The 25,905-nt window shown below is 35.1% G+C and overlaps 1 protein-coding gene across 2 annotated transcripts; it reads left to right on the top strand.

The window, feature by feature from the left end:
- The first annotated feature begins 505 nt into the window (after positions 1–505).
- On the top strand, positions 506–25,905 carry LOC112461312 (mitochondrial carrier protein Rim2). 2 transcript variants are annotated; one of them, XR_003041535.1, is made up of 7 exons: positions 506–995; positions 7,343–7,522; positions 8,283–8,557; positions 16,491–16,609; positions 20,040–20,259; positions 21,629–22,096; positions 22,162–25,905. XR_003041535.1 is itself a non-coding variant. In XM_025026513.1 (6 exons), exons 1-6 carry the CDS (start codon positions 955–957, stop codon positions 21,907–21,909), a joined length of 1,116 nt encoding a protein of 371 aa, XP_024882281.1. In that variant the 5' UTR covers positions 506–954; the 3' UTR covers positions 21,910–25,905. The 2 variants fall into 2 exon arrangements, 1 of the variants encoding a protein (XP_024882281.1); XM_025026513.1 differs by having other exon boundaries at positions 21,629–25,905.

Genomic DNA, 25,905 nt, shown 5'->3' on the forward strand with positions numbered 1-25,905 from the left:
TAAAGGTATATACGTGATACATCCTTAAAGTTTATCTTTAGATTCTCCGTAGCCAATGAAACGAGTCGTTCAACATCTAAAGATAAACTTAAGACAAACTTAAACTTAAATATAAATAAGATCTGACTATATGAATACTAAAGTTAATCAAAAAGTTTAATCGAGGTCGATCTGAAGCTTGCGGCGCATCTTTCTCGCGTTGGCATCTTGCCGACCGACGATCAATCGTTAGAAACTTCACGTTTGTCACTAGAAATCCTAATCGCGCGAATAATCCCGCGGTCGCGCGTTGCTTTTCGTCCTTGAAACGAAACGCGGCCTCCGGAGTAATCGGAGTTCGGAGTCGCTCGTCCACATTCGTCGTACATACACCCGGAGCTCGCTCGACGGTGGTAAGACGAGGGGGCAGGGGGGGGTAAAGCAGAACGGGACCCGGACGGAGCATCTGGGGGAATCTGGCGCCTGGCGCGGCGGCCGTGGCGCGGTGCGCGGTAGCGGTGGGTAACGGGTAACGGCGGCGGTAGTGCGTGATACGTTCTCGTATCGGTCGGAGTCGTTCGTCATTTCGCGGCGTTGAAAAACAGTGTATCGTAGTATACGTCGCGGTGTGTGCGTCGCGTCGAGACTCGAGTGTCGTTTTCCGTCTCGTCGGCATCGCCGCCGTGGGAGAGGGACGAGGAGAAACACAGTGCGGTCCGTCGCGTCGTAAATCGTCCGCGATCGCCCCGAGAACTGTTCGAAGCCGGTGTTGTTACGTAGTACCTCAGCGCGGACCTTATTGCGCGCCTCGCCTCGCCTCGCCTAGTTTCTCCTCCCGTCTCGTCTCGTCTTTCGTTTCGTCGGCCCGTCCGTCCGTCCGCCGTTGCGTCGCCGTCGTCTCGCCGAAACGCGTAAAAGTGCATGCTACCGTAGGTTGACAGCGGGATCTGCGCGCCTCACGGCACACGGCGGAGGATGTTGGATCGCGACACGGCGATACATCTCGTCGCCGGAGGGTGGGTATTATTTTCGACCAGCACGCGCGCGCGCGCGCGCGCGCTGTATGTATATGTTATGTATATGTACGGTACATATGTGTTTCGGGCCCGGCCCGGCCCGGTTCTGCGTTGTGCGTCACGCCAGTCTTGGCAGGTCCTCGGTTCGATCTTTCCTCTGCGGCACGTTCGATTTATTATTATATTACTTATTATTATTGTTATTATTATGTTACGCGATCCCGATGGAGTTCGGGGACGATTAACCGCCCTTCCAAGTCGCGATCGGCCTCAAAACCGGAGACCGCCTTTCCCGAGAGGTCGTCTTTAATCGGGAGCGCAGCTCACGTGTACACAGGGTGCCCCGAAAAAACCTACCGCGCGTATTTTACACTTGCGACCGTATTTTTCTTTTTAAGGAGGTTTTTAACTCGGTTTTCCTGACGTTATCGATTTTTCTCTTCGAGAATAAGTATCTGACGACCGATAACTCTCCGGGTGTCACTGAAGATTATAGGATTCTTTCACACTTCAGTCTAATCTCTAACGTGTAACTGCATAGGGTGAAGTCACTGAAACATTCTTAGTTTTGCATCAGGATTGCGTCATTCGCGAAAAGGGGACGACTCCCGTCATTTCTGCGTAATTTAGTTAGCACCGTTAGATTTCTTTGCCCTTCCATATTTTATTGGCATTGTATAAAAAGAAAGTCAGACATACACTGATGACTAAAGATTAAATTTAATTCAATTTAATAGCAAACAAATTTTACGAAGATATTTTTTACTTGCGTACACATGTATAAAAGTTAGGAAGGTGTATTGCTAAGTTCTCAAAAGTACTTTCAGATTTAAAAGCACTTTTGTATTTCTATATGTCAAATAAATATATAAAATAATGTTCCTGATAGTGAAATTGTAAGAAGTAAACAAAACTGTATTTCTCAAAAAGTTTATTTGTGCCAACTTTGTTTGTGGAAAGTTTTCGTAACAACTCGTTTATAAATAATAAGAGAAAACACTCGTTTATATTTTTTTCGAGTGTAGACACTTTGATCGATTTACAATCTGACGATAATTACAAAAAAAAGTTTAACATTTAACGTTAAAAATTTTTTTTATTAAATCTCGCTTTTATTTTCGCGAAAGAAAAGTAAACCACAATTTAATCAAAGAAACCAAGATTGGAACGTCCATGAAAGAACTGAATTCTTATTGATTAAAATTTTAAATTGAACACAGGAATTTTCAGCTTTTCTACCCATTCAAAAATTTGCATAAGGATCCCGGATTAAAATTTAAAAAGCACGGTGTGGAAAAGCAAAGACACTTCCCTTGAGTCTACATCGCGTAGTTTAACGAATATAAGTACCTACAACCTACAAGTGTAAATACAAGCAGGCATCTTCATAATATAAGCGCGAAAACGAGATAAACCGATATCACCGATTATAAACGTATTAGTCCCAGTCTACAATGGGTGTTTTAAGCCCTAAGAAATTGACCAATCACAGTCAATTATTCTCCTCAAATTCAACTGTGATTGAACAATTTCTTAAAGCTTAGGGCTTAAAACACCTATTGTAGACCGGGACTTATCATTAGTGCGATAAATCAACTCGTCTCTTCTCGGCGCTTGAAACAGTTATTGAAATGTATGTTATTGAGACGCTTCAATTTACATTTTTTTTATTTTAATCAGCGTGAAACAAAATAAACCTCCATCTTACGTAAATACTTCGGAATCTTCGTCGCAAGTTACAAATAATTATCAGTGAATACGGCAATAACACACGTATATGAAGGCCTGTTGCTGCGAGTGTCTGATGATCGTTATTCTTGTCGAGACGATTTTATTGAAGCGACGGGACGACGCGCACGTGGTCAACTGCGACGAAATTGTCGGGCAATTATCTTTAGCTTAATTAACGAGCTACATTCGATTGCACGCATGTCGTTTACGCAATCCGCGGTTTTTCTAGATCATGTATTTATATCATGTAGAAAATCCAACTTATATGGTGAAGATTTCTTTCGTTTCTAACAATTATTAAATTAAATAATGCTAATCTCTGTACATACGTCAGGTTCTTATCGACGTAGTAATTTATTTATTATCTCTGCTTTTTAGAATAATCGCACGATGTGCGCGATAAAAAGAGGTGCATACGTAAAGCCTGAGGCTGCACATTACTGATAACCTCAACTGATTGTAATTTAACGATTGTTGGCCTTTCCAGTTGTCGATAGATAAGACTGGTTTCTCGCCAATATCGTTTAACCCCAATCGGCCAAATCTGCTTTCTCTCTCTTTCTATCTCTTTGTTTATTTTATGTAATATCAGTATACTGTAGACTTTATAGAGAGATGTTGAATCAATATGATAACCGAGCAAACACAGAATATAATGCAGGAGAGACACGTAATAATTTTTTAATATGATGTTACATTTAATTAATTTATTAATGGTTAATAATGGATAAAGGGATTTTAATTGATTTTTGTTCATGATTATGCTACTCTAAATACAATCCTTAGCATAAGTGATTTTCATTAATTCATACTTTTAATTTCGTCGTTTTGTACGTTGAATCAATAGCTACGACAAACAAAGAATAATGGTAATAAACAATAAACGGAATATTACTAATTAAATTACTTAATAATAACGAATGAAAAGTAGACTGAACAAGATTATTCGCAGTAAATTAATTAATGTTGATCATTTGCACCCAGATCTATATTTTGACGTATTTGTATTGTAATAATATATATTCCAGTATATATATTATATATAGTAACATACATATAATAGTATATACATTCTTGTTCGTGTTATTGTTTACACCTAACGCATTTCGTAAACGATGCCAGATTAGTCGTCGGGTGAGCCCGCAACTGGCCTTCCCAATGCCGAAATACAAGACTGCTAGATCGCGTGTCAGGTCGCTCGGAAAAGGAATTCGACGACGTAGTTATGTTAAACGTGTTGGGCGTCACGTATTTACGTTTCCTACCTGTCCCTGTTTCTGTCCCTGCGCGGAGCACACGTGTCCACGCGCACGTAGACACATTTCTGCAAGCTTTCCTATTTCTACGGTGTCCTCCAAGCGGCTATAACGATCATCCGCAATCGAATCTTCGATCAGGGAATATCGACTCGAAATAATCCAGAGCAGTCATGCCTTGAAACATATATGACAAAATGGGCTTAGATTGCGTCATACGTGTATAGCTTTACGCCCAGGAGGGGAAAAAGGGATCATATTTTATGACACGACACGTACGATAGGATCATGTAGGATTAGGATACAGGATTCGGTGCGCTTAAGAAAGTAATTACAAAACTCGCGAACTGTTTTCTACAATTTAAGAGTCTACTTTTATTGCGGCACAAGGTTGTGTTTGTTAGTAGAATTCTATCCGATTAGTTTACGTCATCTTGAAAGACCGTAAGCACCCTAAACCATAGAATCGAGATTCGTAATTTTACGCTGGTACAGATCCAACGAGGAATCATCAAGCTTTTGACTTTCGACGCTAAATATCTTGATATCTTCAAACTTAAATTAAACTTCCAGTTAGATTTAGTCCAAAGTTATAATTCATGAAGGATCGAGTTTCGTCCTTCGCTCCACATATTCTCAAGATTTATATCACTGAAATTTATAATTTTCTGTAAAACTACTAAGTTTTTAAATTTTTATGATTCAGAAACTAAGAATTTAATTTCTGATACCTGTTATTAATAATTCTATAAATAATGTTATGGCGTGTTGTTTCTAAACCGGCATATCGATCTTACGATATCGAATCAAGTTTCCTCTTTTTTTATTCAGAAGTAGATCAATTGAAAGGTCAAGTAAGTAAACTTATGTATTACCAGGGACTAGCATTTCTCGATTGTCAACAGAGAATAGCTAAACGATTTATTTGCCGCAAAATACTACGCGTTGGAAATTCCACTCTACGTTTACGCGAGCGTTACTTCTATAGTAACTTTCAATAATTCACTCGTTTACGCGGAGTGAACATAGTAACTGACAATGAAACTTCGTAAGTCTACACTCTTTATATTAATAGTCAGAAACTATAGATAATAGCCGTAATGAATTGGAAGCTCTTGTTTCATTTGCCATAAATTGATAATGGTGTTACAGTTAAGGACTAATTGTAAGCTCAGAAAACTTCCTTATTGATTGAATTAACGGAACAAGCTTTTATTATATTCATCATATTGCAAGTTTTATATTTTTATGGAAAGAATTATGTTGCAAATGTCAACTAAAGGAGAACTGGCACTGGCGGTTATGGAAATATATCCGTTTCAATTTATTATTCCATTATACTTGCTCTCTAAATCTGAATCAGTGAATAGTCACTGATATCAGTGTAAAGTATGACTTTTCATGAATCGGTGGCATACTTTACACTGATATCAGTGACTATTCACTAATTCACAGTAGGTACTATTCACTGATTCAGATTTAGAGAGTGAATTTTTAAATAAATATATACAAAACAAAATAAGCATCGCAAAAATAAATGTTTTGCTAATTTCTTTTAATCACTGGACTTTTCGCATTTCTCTACTTGAAAGAGATTGAAACAATTTCTTGCATACAAATGGGGTAAAAGTATTTCAAAGAAATATGTTGCTATATACATATCGCTATTGAAATTTGATATTCGAATTAGCAGAGTTAGCATGCAAATTTTCGATTAGCCAGAACATAGATGCGCACCTTTTCAGCACGGAAAGATACGCGGATTTATTACGCGCGACATGTGAATCGGACGCTAATTTACTGTCACATTCCATTGGACTTGATAAAAGGTCGCGACTATGCAATAGCGACTTTGAGAGCGAATTAGGCTAGTTAGGGGATCCTCGAGGATCAAAAGTATTTTTCTCTATTGAATGAAAGTTATATGCCCATGAGGTATATATATAATTTGTTTAGAAGGCTTTAAATTTATTACAAGATGTTGTATTTTTTTTTAGCCTTATACATATACAATATGCTTTGATCAATTTCATCGTAGTATTTTTCCAATGAAAATTACACATTATTCCTTTTCAAATTTTTGCTGTTGAGTATTTTCTTTTATCTGAGGACGAGCGTGGCCTATAGTAGACAGCGCACTGATCTATTGAGCCGAAGTCCCGGATTCGATCCCCGATAGAGCTAAAAAAATTATATTCGCTCGTTCTTTTCTCGGAAGGCAATGGCAAACCACCGAGAGTATTCTTGCCATGAACACTTCTCTAAAAAGAATATAGCCGTTCGGAATCGGCGTTAAACTGTAAGTCTCATATACAATGTATACAATCTACGTGCGCAACACATGTATATGAAGAGAAGTCATAACACGTTGCAACGGTGAATACTTCACTAACTCTGCTAATTATTTTACGACGCGACCAGAGGTGACTACGATAAGTCTAATTGGAAAGATTCGCGACATCGTGTCAGTGAAGTTCTGCGTGAGAGTTGGCGCCAAATAAATATTGATATTTCTGCTTTGTACGAATCACGCGATATTTCTCATGCTTTTACCGTTATCTTAACAATTATTTATAGTTTTTATCTCGCTATAATTTCTATTCAGATAAGATAAGTTGAAAATTAAATTACACCTGCAGCGAACATTTTTCTTCTCTCGAGGTACACATTTTGTTCTGTGTTTGTAAACATTATAAATTATAATTATAATCAGAACTTTATTATAATTATCGCGTCGTAAAATTTAATTATGCAGACAGTTGTAACCTGCGTAATGAACGTTCTTTATATTTTCTGGGAGAAAATAACGACTTCTTTTTCTCCTTCAATTCTACACAAACTTTAACAAAATTAAACAGATAAAGTTGATAGAAAACATAACTGTATATATCTACACATTTACAAATATATATAGTATACGTTTATTATTGATCAAATATACATAAATACACAAGATTTAATTTTAAACCTTATACAATATCGTGTACAGTTGGGGACAGAAAGGTTGTCCGGTTGAGTTCTAGAATCTCCCATTTGGAAGTGGATGAGCACTAATGCACATAGCTTGTGCAGTGATTCATCATAAGAGCAGACAAACAAGGTGTCAAATATATTAAAATGTTGAAAGAATTAATTGGTAATTGCTGACGTGGTAGCTGGATATTAAATATAAATAGGATGCGTTTCGAAACTCCACCGGACAACCTTCTGTCCCCAACTGTACAGTTATGATAGCAAAATAGCGGTATCTTTATGGATATAAGAAATTGGCAATCATGATCGCAAATAGATAGCAACTGACGAGATTGTTATAAAGCTTACGCTAATCCCCACTAATCTCTCTTTTTTTATTTTGCACAGAGTGGCTGGCACGGCAGGAGCAATAGTAACTTGTCCGCTGGAAGTGGTAAAGACCCGACTGCAGTCGTCGTCTTCCGGCTTTAATCCGCCGGTGAGCAAAGAATTCACATCTGGTCATCCGACATGCAAGGGTTCACCGACGCCCGAACAACGCCGGAGGCTATGCACTGGATATCCCAGGTAAATTAATCGAAGAAAATCAATTCTCGATTAAGCTGATGTTGATTTGGTATTGTATGCGACGCGACAGTTCATTATAATTTGTCCAGCTCTACAAGTTGTTGTTTTACGACAAGCGTAATTATTTGTAATATAAATTTGCAATTTATTTCAAGGTTTTTTGTTATTAGCTAAAAACTCTTATCTGATATGTGGTATGCACGCGAGAGCGAACTATTAAAATTCTTGAGAGACTACACAGAACTCCGAAAAAAATGTTAAAAGTCAGCGGAAATTTTTCTCATCTTCGTGAAACTTCGGGAGACTTGACAATTTTTCGATAAATAAAACCTCGTCGAGACGCTTTGATTTTTTTTTTTATTTTGTCCGATTCGAGTGTTAAGAATAAATCGTTACAGGAGCTATCCGTAATTCTGAAGGATCTTTGCGAGAGATTTTTCACCCAGCTTGGAAAATTTCCACTCGAGGATTGAAAAATCGCCAGAAGATGTTCAGTCTTTATTTTTATCGTTTCGAATATCAATGTGAAGTTGCAAGTATAATATTCTCTTTGAATCTCGGAAACTTGACAACTCTTTCAATAATATCAAAACTCTAAAAATATAAAACGTTAACTTCAGATGTAATGTTTTGCCATATGTATATTAGGCTTGATCGTATACGAATATACAAAAGTTGAATTTGATCGAGCGGCGTGCGTACCCGCCGGGAAAAAAGAATCGTGTTTCTAAACGTAGCTCTCGGTCTCTTTCACCTCCAGGTATTCCAGTCACTTCGTAGCTCTCTCGCATTTCGGTGTCTCGACCTCACCCCCGGACTCCTCCCGGCACGCGCCGGGTATCTATCAGTGCTTAAGGTACATCATCAAGAATGAGGGTGCACGAGGATTGTTCAAAGGCCTTGGTCCAAATCTCATTGGCGTGGCACCTTCCAGAGCTATCTACTTTTGCGCGTACTCCAAGAGCAAAGTCGCGTTTAACGCGATTCTACCTCCCGATACTCCGATCGTTCACGTCTTCTCCGCGTCCTGCGCTGGTAAGACCACGCTATTCCAATATTATTATACTAAATATGTATGCCGCGGTATATATTAAAATCCTTGTCTATAAGGTTTAGTTTTGCGTTCCCTAAACGAATAATCGGTCTTAATAATAATTTTGATTCTGGGATGTATATAGGCGAGAATTAGCTAAGCCAATCGTTTTATTTTTTGACAATATAATTTTTATGATTTTTTAATACTTTATACTACAATTAGACTGCAATTATAATATTTTTTATATTAAATTTAATAATTTATAAAATACGAACTATATGTTTTTTACACTATAGCATTTGAGATTTAAATGTCATTCTTTGCGCTATGTTATCCTTCTATCTATTCGATTTTAATCTCTTCTACTCTATTCTTTGTTTATGTTAATTATTCGTACATTTTCTGCATTCTGTTTTGATCAAAATCGTCTCATTTAAATATAATCATGAAATGCAATCTGGCTTTCTTTTTTGAAAATCAGTGACAACGTATATCGACTAATGGTGAATATAAGATGAGTCACAGTATTAACATATCGCGCGATAATGTTATATAACGATTATTATTGAGCGCACATATTTATCCATAGATCGATATAGGTATGTCAGTTCAATACAATATTGTTACATTATGATCGTTAACACATGTAAAATTAATCTTTCCGTGTTGTCTACTTTGAACCCATTCGCGTTTTCGTCTATGAAACGATCGTAGAGTGTTTGCGCTTATTACGCATTTACTCCACTGAAAATTACACTACGCTACGTATATAAGTATCGCCGCTCTATATCTCTCGCAGCTATTTTTCATTGATTAACTACTATTTTAGTATCCATGCTATGGAGATAAACTATTTCTTTATGCCATCATGACCTAATATCCGCTAAGACTTGATAATTAAAATAATATAATTAGAATAAATCTTTAAAAACCTGAAAAAATGTGATATAAATAGCTTTTCGATATCAAGTCGCAATGTGATTTTATATTTCTGCCGCAGATTTGGAGAAAATTAATTGTTGAAGGAAACACGATTTGAAACTTATCAGATGAATGCTTAAAATACTGAATCTCTAGGATTGTCTTGCGATAAAGTTTGATCTCTGCATTAGATTACTTTTATTTCTCATACATTGTATACTATCTCATAACAATACTATCTCTTCTCACGATTTATATTCTATCGCGAGAAACGTAACGTGCTGACCTTGATGATAAAAAAAATGAGCAAAAGACTAAAAAGAGTTGTAAGCCAGATCCGTTCGCGCGAATATTGCGCCGTCTCCGTTATTATGTTTCCCTCGACAAATCCAATCATCGAAGCGGCGATAAACGCGCGATTAACGATGGGGGGAAAAGTATTCTGCGCGTCATTCATGCGTTTATCTTTAATGGATATATCGGAGCGCGGACATCGCGTCTGACGCCGCAGCTCGAACTCCCTGCTTGATGTCGATAACCTACGAGGACACTCGGTAGATACCTGCTGGTACGATTATACGCGCGCTTTACTCTCACTCTTCTTTATTCTTCGCTCATTCCCATCAAATGTCCTCGAAATAGATGATGGTCAACGCGGATAATGTTTTTTATGTATAATAAAGACCATTAAATTCCTTCTAATATTAGCAAGTCATTAATAATATGACAGATCATCTTCTGTTGAAGATAAAACAGTTGCTAAAGAAAGGATTGAGTTTTATAAATTAAGTTTTAACTATACGTCTAAACTCTATCTTCGCAAATTAAAATATTACATTTCCTTTCTAGTAATATATATAAATAAATAATTGCCAAGTAATTTATATATCTAATTGGAAGTTATGATTTTAATCGCTAAAACACAATGAAATATTTGACAGCTAAACGTTTTAAGCAAAATTTTTTCGAATAGGTAGCATCAAAGATTTTTTACATTTTCTTTAAGAGACAATTTTTATAATTGTTCCAAATATAATTCTGTTTATGATATATTGGTATAATCATAAAGAGTAAAGCATTTATACACTAAAAGATTCAGTTAACTATTATTTAGATAAATTCTTCTAATGTTTAACGATTGGTTTCACTCTGCTTTAATTGTTTCGTGAGCTCAGTGTTTCGTATATCGTTCGCATACGCTGAATTGTTATGCAACGAACGTAGCTTGAAAGAAACAGGAAATAAAACGATCGCGATGGAAAATTGAACCTAACAATCTTATATTATACATATTTATTATCTCATTTTGCTTCTCTCTCTCGAGATTACCGCCCGAAATAGCCGGCTCTCTCACAGAATGAGGGTATTGCATAACACGGCAATGCACTTTCCGATACGAACTTCCTCCTTCCATTTACCTACGTAATACGAATGGTTTGCGCTCGTTCAGAGACACCCGATAAACTATGGTCAATAAGACCATTTCGCGGACAATAAAGAGTTTATCATTCAGAATGCTGAACTTCGACCTGAACACGATCCGCTTATTGCAGATCTGTTCGCAGGGGAGCCACGCGATTGGCGCGTGTGATGCCTCTTCTTCTCCGCGATACGATTGTTTATCATTTGCGCCGCTTCTGCGTAGGTACAGACTGCTCAAGAATTTTTTAATCGCAGATTTTTTCACTCGTTCAGACTCGAGTTTAGTAGAAATTTGAACGTTATTCTCAAGACTTCTCCATTCTCGATATCACATATTTATAATCGATATCACATGGTTATAATGATAATTATACACATTATAATTTATTTATTATATAGGATATTTCAAAAAAAAATTATATTGAAAATAAATTGTTATACAGGATAAATAGATAAAAATTCTCATTATATAAATGTTTTAAAAACAAAAAATTTATTACATTTTGATTTTATAGATACGAAAGTTTACATGGTTGTGTCTAAATTTTGCTCCAAGCATGATTAAATCAAAATTTCCATTTTTAAATGCTTGTAATACAAAATCTAAATCTCGATGATTTGTAGAAATCCAAATCCGGTCCAAGGTTAACTTGGTAATAGCACTTGATATTTTTCCGATATTACCGTTATCATTTGTATGAATCACTTATATTCTTATATTATAGTTTCTCAAATAAAAAAAAAAAAGGAATTCCACTCTATTTTGCGACGGCGATATCGCCTGCTGCAGTAACTTCAACGTTCTCAATTCTTTTATTTCTATTCGCATTGCATCCAACGTTGATCGACAATCAACGATAACGACTGTTTGCTCTAGGATAGGATCTAATCTCTAGCACAATTACCGTCATTGACGGTCGAGTGTTATATTTGTATTATTCACATCTCGCATCTGCAACGAGAATATGGATTATGTCGACGAATCCGCGAAGAACAATCCATACGTACATTTACACACAGATAAGATATATTACACTAATATTACATAATTCTGTGCTAGCATATGTTTCCCGGTCAACTTTAACGGAGGGCTCGTAATAGCTCCTATCACTGTTTACCTTTAATAACTCGCAGTGGATTTCCAATCATTTTTCCTTTATTGGCTCTGAATTGTTCGCAAAATAAACCGAGGTGGAAAAAAACCTGGATAGACTGATATGTTTCGAGGACTGAGAGAGAGAGAGAGAGAGGGAGGGAGGGAGAGGGAGAGAGAGAGAGAGAGAGAGAGAGAGAGAGAGAGAGAGAGAGAGAGAACTAATGAGAGATAATATGTACAAGTCATTAAAAAATATAATCTATTTAGCAGCGTCTTTTTTTATGCAAAACGAAGAAATTTTTTTGTTACGTATTATATGTTATTATTAATAATTTAAAAGGTACACTTATTAAAGTTTAACCTAATTTGAATACATACAATTTTAATAGTAACTGTTACTCTATGACTATATTAAATCTTTATTTATAGGCAACGTATATAATATACGATCGAATCAAATATGAAAAATTGATACGTATCATTAAGCTAATAGAAATTTTGTTATTTCTTTAATTATACGAACATTCTTGCATTGCGTTAATATTTGTGTACGTATGAGTACTCCGCATATTATTTTTCCAATTAAAGATATAAATTGTAATAAAATTTGACAAATGTGTTTAACGGGAAGTCGGAAGAAAAATCTGCATATCTTCTTTTTTATTTTTTTACACTTTCTTTACTTACTTTTTTCTGAGACGCTTTTGCAGATTTGCTTCGACAAAACCTTTTGCTAGAACAATGCATTTGCAGAATTTGCAGTAATCTTTTTTAGCGCAACATGCATTTACCGGCGCCGAGATGTTATTTCGATCTGTTTACTTGCTTCCATCATCATTCACGGATGCGCTATTCAGCGATTCGTCATCAACATAAGAATATTTACACACGCGAACAATGCAATTGTTATTCGTACATGTTTAACCGGAAATTTGCGTAAACAAATGATGAAAACTGCCTTCGAACGGTTACGCATTTAGTTGACATTTTACTTAAAATTGGTTTCTCTTTGACAATACTTTATTTCAAGAATATTGTTGTATACATACTTATACATATCATATTTATTATCTGTTAATATTGTTCAAAATAATATTGGCGTTTAATTTTAGGAAGCAAGGTCTTACATATTAAAACACTGACATTTTAAAATTAAGATACCAGAGATGACGGTTTAGGACTTCGGAATTTTGAAAAAGTATACTTGTTTTTATACTGATGAAATGGTTGCAACCGAAAAACTTCAATGTCGGAGAGAGAGATAAATAACGTAAAGTCAAATAGTGAAATCCGTGGGTACAATTTTATACTTAAAATACGTCTAAATATCTACTTATTTATTGTTACACCCAACCTTGAATTGTTTTTCGGATTTAGGCCCAGTTTCACAAGTGTCGGTTAACTTTTAACCTTAGATTAACTCACTCTTCGTCTCCTTCTAACATCCTCTTTAGAAAGAGACGAAGAGCGAGTTAATCTAAGGTTAAAAGTTAACCGACACTTGTAAAACTGGGCCTTAGGAAGTCACGGCAGGTGCGCGTATCCGACGACCTTTCTTCTTTCTCTTTGACTTCCCTTCTTCGTCTTTCCCTTTTCCTCTCCTTTTCTCCTCTCTCTCCTCCCTTCTGTCGCGTCGCTTCGCCGGTCGCCGGCGAGCGAGAGTGCCTCTCCGACAGTGTACGTCTATTTTTAGACGTCCTCACCACGTAATTCAATGCCCGCCTTCCACGCGTCTTGCGGTCGTACGTGATCGTACGAACGTAAGCGGCATGGCAGTAGCTCTATCATCGAAGAATCATACGCCGCGCCGACCGCAACGGTGCGACCGAAATTGCGTCATAATTGAAGATAATGTGCTACATCAGTAGCACGGAGAGGAAAGAGGCAGACTCGCTCTGTGCATCGTTTTCGAAAAGCCGTTAATGATCATAAATAGTGCCATTTGTGTGTCGCATCTTGGACACGATATCGCGTTTTGTTTACGTACTATAATCTTACACTCTAAGATTTTAGATATTTGCTGCAAATCTTGCTTAGATAAGTTTGTTAGATAAGATTGTTTCTAGATGTTTAATACTGCAAATTTCAAAAATTTTCAGAAGTTTAGGAGTCCAAGAATTGATTTTTTAATCAGAATTTATTATTTCTAATTTATTTATAGTTCAATCTTCTATTTTCATGTCTGCAGATACATTTAACCATCAAATTTTCCAAACTTTTTTCATTATTTTTTTTTCTCTGAGAAATATATTAAGATCTTAATAACAATAAATTATAACTATCTTTTTGCAAACTCTTCTCTAAAATAAGAGTTTATCTTTTTTCGCTTTTGCAAAAAACTCAACTCTCATTTGTCTCTCCATAAAGTAACATCATTATTTCGGTCGTTATTGTTATATGTATCGTTTTAAAATAAAGTCAAGGGAAGAATTTATTTTTTAATTTTTTTTCAAATATTACGTCGCGTAATATTACTTACTTCGCGCAATCATAATTTTTGTGCCGCATTTGGCCTCAAATGCTTTTTGGATTTTCGTATTATCTTAATATTTTTGTTTAATATATTTTAATATTTTAATATATATGCTGTTAATATATTGTAGCGATTAAAATTTATATATATTATACTTTGATGATATACGCAAAGCATGAAATTGCAACAGAATTTTGCATGCAACGGTTGCATTTATTTCTAAATGCATTGATAATTAGCAATCGGTTTTTCCATACCGATAAATTTTTCTTTGATCTTCTCTTTAATGGTCGCTTTTGAATCTTACTAATAAATGATTAATTAACTAAAGATTCTCGATATTAAAATTAACAAGTAATAAGGAAAAAGAGGTTTTGAGAGTCAGACGTTATCAGTTGTGCGTGAATTAATGTTATGTAACATTTAATTAATAATTTAATACAAATTATAAATCGCCTTTCGGCTTTATTTTGAGCTATTTTCAGCGACGCGGTGATAGATAAATTAAATTAATCTTTAAGCTCCGACGAGCATTAGAATACGGAACTGAGAGTTTCCGATGTCTTTTTCAAGACTTCAGTTTGTCAATCTCACGTTCTCCGGACTTAATTTAGTGAATTTAATTTTCCTTTACCGGTTAGTTTTCCATTTTCAGAACATTTTGCAGGCTATAAATATTAACAGAATTTTCCTCTGATATTTTCTCTTGAAAATTACACTGTCTTTGTACATTTAATTTTTAAATATCTTATTCTCGTCAGAGAGTTTGAGATTATTTAATTTATTTATCACCACGTCGCGTAGAAGATGACTCGAAGTAGAGCTGAAATATACGGTTTATAATTTATATAAAATTATTCATTAAATGTCACATAACGTTAACTCGCGCATAATTAACCGCGTTTGACTCTTAAAACCCACTTTTCCTTGTTGTTTGTCTGATATTTTTGTCACGCGCGAAAGAGACTCTGTCTCTTCGGATTTACGTGAGAAATTTACGCGAGATTGCGTAATCACGATAACATAATCGATCTTCTGATGCGTTATCAAATTTTCGTTCCTCTTACAATTAAACCGGTTTCCAAACTCGTCGAATCTCTCAAATTCCGCATCGAGTGGAATTTCAGGTAACGCAAAAAGTAAATAATACATAAACAAGTCACCGCGCTGCTATAAATTGCGCGTTAAACGACGCGTAGTACTCGCGGTTGCATAACCTTCGTGCATTATCTACAATGTGCTCGGTATATACCTAGCTACTGTATCATAAGTGGTACAATGCCCTTGCGATCTTCCGCAAGCCGGGTCAATGGGAATAATATAAATTTTACATATTATAAAATATTCAAATATATAAACGCTGTTATTCTACGCATATAAGAGAAAATTAAGATTACTTTTTATCAAGACTGTACTAAGTTTCTTAGATCTTAATGAGGATTTTAATATGCTATAGGCGGAAAATTAAAATTGTTTACATATCGTCTGATATGTCAAAGGTGGTTTCAGCATGCTGATAAGAAATTAAAATTAGGAAAACTTATATCCCATTACTCTTCAATTCGGAGGATTGCTTTTATTATTCGGAACATCATAGATCTTTAAGTTTTATGATATGCATTTCCTGTAGATAGTTAACCCATTAAGTTCTACTCGGCAATAGGGTGGGATATCTGAAAAGAAAAAGATATCTTAATGCTCGAAAGTGGAGGACTAGATTTTCGGAAAGAGCAATTCTTTTTACCCCTAATTACCAATTGCGATCAGGATCGAGTTGTAAAGATTTAAAACAAAAAAGCGCAACAAAATAGGGGCCTCTTAGGATTTAATGGATTAATGAAGTAGATTTATTTTTTACGAAATCTCTCTCGAGCAGTAATATTTGAGATAAATTGCCGTTCTCTCTCCAAACGGGTTGACGGTAACGTAAAAAATATAAGGAAAAGTAGTGCACGTAACGATCCATTCACGAAACACCGTACGCCGTGCGGATTCAATAAACGGTCGTTCACTTTTACAGGTTTCACCGCGTGTACATTGACAAATCCGATTTGGTTTATAAAAACCAGACTACAGCTGGACCACCGATCGCATAAAGTCACAGCGATAGAATGCATGCGGAGGATATATCGACAATCGGTAAGACATTAGATCTTATTTTTTTATCGCGATTTACAATCCGAGGTACTCCATCGGAACTGCCGTATTATACCGATGACGTATCGAATCTTGTAAATGTAACTCTTATATTTGCACATTTCTTTAATAAATCGACAATTATACTTCCCCTGTACGATCTAGATCTCTCAAAAACTTAAACTAAATTTTCACCACGTGAAAAAAAATGACGCGAGGGAGATCTATCTTCAAAAATATATAATCGCGACGAGATGAAGGGTCAGTGAAGTGAATAAAATAATTCTTGCATTCTTCTTTAAGTACATTGTGCATGTTGCATTATTAATATACTATATCTTTTTACAATATCCTTATCGTATAAAAATGTAAATGCGTAAATGTCGAGTTTATTCTTGACATGAAACTCGTATATATTTGTTGCTACGTGCAGATGGAAATCAAACGATTGCGCAACGTTAAATACATAATGTACATACAGTACATACATACGCATCTTTTCCAGAACCGTTCCACCACAGAATTTATTTATTTTGTAACAGCTGATAATTACGTACGTTAATTTAACTTCAAACGGATAATTCTGCAGTACTAATCACGCCGAGATGAAGGATCAGTGAAATGAATAAAAATAATGTTTACATTCTTCTTTAAGTACATTGTGCATGTTGTATTATTAATATTCTATCTTTCTGCAATATTTTTATTATATAAAAATATCAATGTAATGTCGAGCTTATTTTTTATACGAAGATCGCATTGCTATATGCTGGAAATCAAACCATAACGTTAAATATAGAATGTACATATACAAACGCGTTTTTTCCAGACTCATTCCACCGTAGAATTTATTTTGTAATAGCTGACAATAACGTTATTTCTTCTACGACGATAATTCTCCTGCGTTAATTTCCCTTGAAACGAAAAATTCAACAGTATTAGATAAAATGAGACACATCGTGCACATTATGAAAGTAAGTAAGATAATGTAAAAGATATATAAAACGCTGCAATTATAAAACTATATGTAACTAAACTGGGTAACTAAAAAGCTTACTCATGCAGCTACTATTTAAAATAATGTAGCTTCATGTAAGGTAAAAACTTTGACTCACTTGATTTTTAAAAATACTAAAAAGTCGAGGTGAAATATTGTACACAAAAATATACCGCGCACAATCTTCTTTTTATTGATAATGACATTTTTACACACGAAGATAAACCCGTTGGAAAATAGATCTTTTATTTATACTTTCCTTCTGAATATATCTTGCAGCTGTCATTTCCTCTGGAATCGATAATTGTATCGAATTTCCTCTAAAAACTGAAATTTATGCTGGTAGCTTTCCAGACCGTCGCGGTCGTTCATATCGATCGGTTTCGTTAGCGTCGCAAAACGTCGGAATTGCGTCGCGCTGTTCGACGAAATAATTAAGTAAGTAGGTACGTCGCGCGGAAACGAATTGGGAGAAAAATCTAAAACGACTAAGGGACCCGTCGCGAAATATCAACGACGATATCGCAATGGCATCGATAAGTATTTAGTGAACGCTAGTTGCGGCGCCAAGATTATTTTCTCGGTCGGCGATAGGTATAGGCGCTTATGTTGGGGCGAAGTGTGACTTCGTCGGATATAGAACTGATGTAATCATCCTTCAATATCTCGTTAGATTGCAGATATCAAAGTTTTTTTTATATCGAACAAGTTTTATAGCCCGAAATTCGCGAGATATATTTCAAGTAAGTATTATTACTTGAGGATATGTAACTTCGTAAATGCTTGATTTATAAGAATCCATTTTCTAAGAGATCTGTTATAAAGGAAGGATTACATTTAACTAATTTATAGAGATTAAACCATGCGAAAGTAATTTTTTATATATTTAACGTACAGCAAGATAATAACGACGTGCGATATAGTTTGTTGAAATTATTTCCGGTAAAACGAACTAGGTAACGACTTTTATTGACAAGAAACAATTTGCTTTCAATGTACGAATAACAAATTGTTCACTCTTGTCGTTTCGTCTTGTGGACACGTGTCAAATTGAACGTGTTTACTTGGAGAGAGAGTGACTGCACAGTTTATAATGCATACACGTACTGAGATTGCGTTCGACACGCCGGAATCGGGCCAGCTTCAAAACTGGCACCATGAATAGTACATCTGCGAATAGCATATCCAAGCAAAAATATCTTGGAAAATTCCACGCTATGTTGAGCAACGCTCGCGTGTAATAAATAGATTTATATATCCCGTCATCATCTCGTACATCATTGCGTGGATTCGTGCATAAAACTGGAAATACAAATTGACGTAAATCTACAAGAAACAGTTTTACATAAATAACTTTATGTAATTACAGTTTTGATATGATTACAAGTATATAGGAAATAATTAATGATGTTGAGGATTGAGGTCAAACTTACACGTTACAAAGAAATATGCATATAAAGTATGAAAACTACATCATTGATATAATAAATTAATATGATAAATAGTGTATAAAATAGTGTTATTAATTAGAATATGACAGTTGGAATAATCCTATAACGAAAACATTTCGAATATACAGGAAGGAAATATATGTGTAGATGTTATACATATTTTTCACATTAATTGTTATAAAAATAAATTAAAAATTAACATCGCAAAATTTACGCGCAAGTTAATAAATCATAGCGATGCATATTAAATAATTCGCACACTTGACGATTTGGATGCTAAGTCGAGTTGAAAAGATGATAATTATCTGGTTATTGATGAGACCCCTCTCTGTTATCGAAATATCATTTTATCTGTTTCTTTTTCATATCGATTTGTTAACAGCGATACACACCTCCGAATCGCTAAATTGCGAGTAGCATCTCAGTTTTCAGCTTGTCTTATCACTGATATGAACACTCGATTTAATGTTGTCTTTAACCGGGCATGCAGATATCACGTGTTCTCTCTTTCGGACCCCTTGGAGATTCCAGACTTTGAATATATCATTGATAAGTGATGTCATATCTTGATCGTATCACTATTATTTTATTATTCAAAGATTTGATTTCCATGTACGACTATTGGGTATAATTTTGCGATATTATTAATAATTAATTAATATTGATATGCACATGGTACAATAATTATTATCGTATGTTTAATGTATAATGTTTTTACATATATTCTCATTAATTATTAATTTATGAATTAGCTATTTAAAACCTTTTTATTTTGATAATTCGATTGTTTTATTAAATACATTTCAATTTTTTAATTTTTCTTTACTTTTTTCTTTTTTTCGGCTTCTTTCTTTTATATTATATGGACTTGGAACAAATAGCGTGATATCGAAATTATTAATGTGTTTATTACATATACATTATCGAAATAAATTAGATTTAAGATATCATGACGTTTATATGTGTTTTAATTATTTTCTTACAGGGTATCCTGGGATTCTACAAAGGTATCGTGGCATCCTATGTAGGCATAAGTGAGACTGTGATACACTTTGTGATATATGAAGCTGTGAAGGCGTGGTTAGCTACACATAGGTCGCGAGCTTCTCAAACGGACGATAGAAAGACGTTCCGCGACTTCATCGAATTTATGGCGGCGGGCTCATTTTCAAAAACGATAGCGTCAACTATTGCCTATCCTCACGGTAAGTACATTAAGTATATGTTATTTCGTGGTACGGACTTGCGGGACTCCCAATTAAACTCACATTTTTTCAAGAAAACGAATTTTTAAAATCTTGTTTAATGGATACTACTATTTGCAATTTTTTTTAATTACAATAATTTATTCATTTTCGTGTGCTTGTACTTGTATTAGTTACTTATAGTCTGATATATTGATTTCGATATTCGAGAAGTTCAATAGAAGTTAATTTATATCAATAGTTAAGGATTTTTAGTCTTGTACAAATTAAGAGAATCACTATCTACTAATCATTTAAAGTTATAAGTGGAAAAAATACTGAAAAAATTGTCTTTGCACTTATAATGATATAGTCTGAAGACTGCTACCAAAATACAACTTTTTTAGGATTACTAGTAGGTAACATCTTATTTTTCAATAAAATTGCGTTGTTCTGTATTCATATTTACCGTCAAACGTATTTTAGCTGAGTTTTGTTTACGATTTTTAATTTAAAATTAAATTATTTTTATATTAAAAAGAACACCAAAATACTTGATTGAATTTACAGTATTAAATTACATAATAATTAAGATGGGATGTTTATTTGACGCGGATCACCAGTGTCCGACGAGGCGTTAACGGAAAACTTAGTAGAAAATATTTTTTTATAATGCTCTGATTTCATTGATGAGTAGTAGATTTCTTTCTCTGCCACTGCCTTGCAAAGATTCTCCGAGTTGGTCTAAAGATAACACCAGAGCTATATCTGCAATGCGTGCCAGACACTCGGTATGTAATTAGGCGTTATATCTATCTACAAATATTCGTGGAGTTCTGGTTTGTCTTGTTTGAACGAAATAACATCAGGATCTAAATTACTATTATACCGTACTTGTTTCGAAATTGTTTTTGCAAATCATCATTACCATGCAGAGATCGCGTGCATCTTTCCGCAGAAGGCCATTGCATGAAATCGGAGCATTTCTATTCAGAGAAGAAGACTGCGTCATCATATCAAGCTATTTTCCAATCGTTACGCTAACAGGAAATCAATTTTATGATCACATATTTCCGATGTACTTTAGTTCATCCTGTCATTTAAATATGAGTAAAATCATGTTTGACGCAAAGAACAGAATTTTTACATACAGATCTTCTTCGATTACACTTACCTACAAATATAATGATTAAAATTTCAATCTGACAAAACTACGGTATTATCATATGAAAGTTATTTGTCTGAGAGTTATTGAAGACTTAATTTAAAAATTAATATAAACACATTTATGCGAGCAGAATATATTCGCCATCCTTAGCAGTAACTTCATAAGTTAAACGTAGGAGAGATGATCAAGAATGGATATAACTGTATCTCTTATTCTGTTTAGAGGTCGCGAGGACCCGGTTGCGGGAAGAGGGCACCAAATACCGCACATTCTGGCAGACCTTGAACACGGTGTGGGTGGAGGAGGGTACAAAGGGTCTCTACCGTGGTCTCGGAACTCAGCTGATCCGGCAGATTCCGAACACCGCTATCATAATGGCAACGTACGAGGCGGTAGTATACGTGCTGACCCGACACTTTCGGCCGGTTACGGTGACGACATCCAGCACCGATGTGACTTCGGAATTCTACAACGAGGCTAAAGCGAAGAGAGAGCTGGCCTAGGACTTGCTTACGGCCCCCGAATAAAGGGCCACCTATCAACAACCATTTTCCCTTCTCCAGTAGGCGAATACCGCACGTACTCGGGGGGACAGCGTCCTAAGATCCTAATCGCACGTCTAGGCGCATCGAGATCAAGCTGGAAACGCGTTCGATGCCCTAATCGTTTGCTCCAGGGGTACTCAAAAAGGTACCAGCTCTTTGGTCGCACTGTGCTCTAAAAGTATAGCAAAAAGTAGTCCTTCCTCCTTTCAGATAGCATGTACATATCCAGACACGGACCCGCTGTATCTCGCAGGGAGAAAATGAGAGAGGGGTGAGGGAGAGAAAGAGGGGAATTAAGGAAAGCACATTTTGTTTTGCGTCGGATAGACGAAGGCTGAGACGTCGCTTCTCATTTGCGAAAAATGTGGACGTGCGTGAATACCGCTTGTATTGCGTTATGAAATTTATTCGAGGCAAGATTTTTCTCTGCTCCAGAAACAAAACTTACTCCAAATCCAAAACGTGTGAGGCTCGTTGTAATAGTCACTTTAGGTCTTTGACCTAGGTTTTGATTGCTGTTCTCTGTTTCACGATTTGCAATTTTTCTTTGCATCTCGCTTCTTTTTCATTTTTTGTTTATACAACATGAAAAGAAAATAAAAAACAAAACCAGACTTTGAAATGGATCCCTATTTGTTACTTTGCTCGGTGAGAGAGCAGCAAAAACACAATAGCAATTTCTGAGTTTGAATTATGCCAGGCGTTTTGATTTTCCAGTTGCTTCAAGTGAAATGTTTTTGCTACAAATCGATTACTTTAACTGGTCCTGGTCGTAAATAGAATATTATACATCCACTCCTCTTAAAAGCTTCCACTCTAGGGCTCTAGTAAAAATCGTAATTTGCGTTTGTAAAATTATGTAAAATTGTGATAAGCATTGTATTTCGATATATATTGAATTTTATGAAAGAATTATTTTTTGTTTTATATATCCCAGAGTTAAATTTTAAGTGATATTATATCAGGCTTTAAACAGCAATAATGAAAACTATAGAAACTATTTTATTTTGATATTAGCATATCCAAGAAACGTTACCAGTAAGTTTGTATATATTTGTTATGCCAACATTCTGTTACATTTGAATTATGTACGAGGCAATTTCAAAATATTTCCGGAATTAGGTGATACAAACTGATTTGTGACTAAACAATAATGCACATTTGAATTTCTGCAGAAATGCGAGCAGAGATATTAATTATGTTATCGCAGCATATGATGACAGAGCAATAAAAATAATTTCGAAGCATTGACAAAAACAATGTTATTACTGTTGGTATTGTATGTATGCGACGGCATAGCTCTTTTTTTGTAAAATGACTCACAAGAATACTTTCAATGACTTTGAAGAAGTGCATAATCATGAGACAAGAAAAGCAGAAAGTGTTTTCTTTAAAGAAAATATAGCATAATTCTTGAGTATAAAATTTTCTTTTGTAGAAAATGTAGTATAAATGACTAAGTATTTTGTATTCAGAAAAATGAAAAAGTTCCAGAAACCTTTGAAACTGCCTTCTACACTTTATAAAGTTTTATAAAAAGTTTTCCAATAAATTCAATTTCACTTTATTACAGCGACAATTCTGTTTGATTTGTATTCTTTATTCTACCATAATTTTACTACATTTCCTCATATGTTTCAAACAACGATGTTTCAAACGATTTTGTCAGATTTCGATCTTGTAGATTTCCTCGTCGATATTTCGCTAATGTGCGATAACACGCGATTAGTTCTTAACGAACCGATATACGTTTTAACTTACTCTTAGAGACAAAAAGCAAAAATGTTAATGTTAGAATATGTATCGGAGGATTAGCGCGCGTTAGGCTGTTCTTATAGTTTCCTATTTTATTTACGTAGAAAAATATCGCGACGTTGTGTACATATCGAACCGTAGGCTCTAGCTGTCTACATTTACGGGCGTTCATATATTACATTAATCAGTTGTGTAATCGCATGATGTACTACAATCTTTAGCAAGAGAACTAAAAAAGTATTACAAGAAAATGAAATCACCGTCAATACACTTGTATCTCTTACAGATCAAATACGCGAAATAGTTAACGACTCCTCACTATATTTGTTTCTTGGACTACCTCGGGATACCATATATGGCTATTTTTGGAAAAGTACTAAAAAAGCAGGTTTGTTGACTTTAAAATTCCTATAGAGATTGTTTCATAAAAGAAATGTCAATTTTTTGTTTTTTTCAAACAAAACTGTAACAGTCGTTAAAAAATAATTTTCTCATTTTTATTTATAAGTAATCTTCAATTTTTGTTCATCAAAGCATAATAAACGATTATAGTTTTAATTTAAAACGTTTCAATATTTTATTACGATATCTATGTTTTCAAATGCGTGCCATCTCGTTATATGATGTGTTTTTCTTTCTGCACAATGGCTATGTAATTCTCTAATAATGAAGTTTATTAACATTTTACGTCAAATGTTCTAGAATTAAATTTTATATGTTCAATATGTTCCGCACACTTTTATGATGTTCAGAAGTATATTTATATTATATATTTACATATTGTTTCTTAGAACCAATCGTATACTTATAACGATCGGTCCACACTCGATTTATGCCATGGTTCCGATCAAGAAAATCGAGAATGGGAATACATGGTTACATATGCGTACATTTCTGGTTATCTGGTTATCTGGGGGGAAGCCTTTCTTCATATTATACGTAAAGAAACTGTGATTTTATTTTATTCATTACCAGTGGAGCTTGGCGCTTATCAGTACAGCAGGTTGTACAATGTTCATATAGTGTTTATGTACTTTGTCCTATAAGTCGTATAAATTAGATTTAGAAGTAATTAAGAAAAGGTAGAGACTTTTCGGAGGATAACAAAAAAAATGTTCACTCGCTTATCTTTTAGTCAATTCTGGATGATTTTTAATGAAAATATAATTATCACCGACAAAATTAGTACCTACAAGTGAAAGATGCGCGACAGGCGAGTCTGTCTTTCTCAAAGATGAAGCCTAAGAGAAACGTCTGATTGTGAGAGAAATATGCGACTTCTAGAACACTGTATGTGATTGATATGTTAATTGTTAACATCTTGTTGAGACTTCTATGATATACCGTTGTCAATTGTAAAAATGTAATGCTCCAGGAATACAGATTCTAAGTGCCAGGCTGTTATTAGTCGTGCATAGTCATTTACGCAAGAGTATCGTGCACCTCTTAAAGGAATCGCGAAGGTAAATGAGAACCGAATGCGTGTGTGCCAAGTGTAAAGCGTGTATAGATATTAGATAAGGAATCATTGGGATAAGCAATGAATTTTTTTATTGAAGTCAGAGATGGCGAGCGACGAAAAATGCAAAGAGAATGACAGGAGGAGAGAGAGAGAGAGAAAGAGAGAAATATTTCGTGTACGAGAAGCGAGTGTTTCGTTAAAGACTGACGTTGTACAATTACTTAGCGTAGCGTGAGAAAATCAATGCGTATACAAGTATATGCAAAGGTCCTGCAATTGCGCGGAAATCGCGTTCTCGAAACCGGAAAAATTAATTTAAGTTTCAGGAAATACATGTAAAATACCAAGCGCGTCGTTATTTTTCTAAATAAAGCATTTTATTCGTTTCTCAACTTTTCATTCGTATTCGGGTAGGATATTGCTGGAACGAGAATTCAATGAGATATTCGCAGCGACAAACGTTAATCAAACTTAACAAAGTCTAACAAAAGTCTAACAAGGAGAAAAGCCGTTGCTGAAGTCCGGCTTTCTCCGAAGGAAACGAAGCCTCATACATGTAAAAAATTTATTGTACATTTTCAATTTATTTTTTTATGTAGGATTACCTTCCCGATTGTATTATCGATCACAGGGTATCCCGTGTATGTATATATAAGCTTGCGGTACCCAGTAAGAAAACTGTAATGGATAAATTTATGTGTACATAGATATCTCAATAAAGAGTAAAGTAAAAAGTA

Source organism: Temnothorax curvispinosus, unplaced genomic scaffold (assembly GCF_003070985.1).
Source record: "Temnothorax curvispinosus isolate PA1 unplaced genomic scaffold, ASM307098v1 QBEX01011250.1, whole genome shotgun sequence".
In the NCBI taxonomy this organism is placed as follows: Eukaryota; Metazoa; Arthropoda; class Insecta; order Hymenoptera; family Formicidae; genus Temnothorax; species Temnothorax curvispinosus.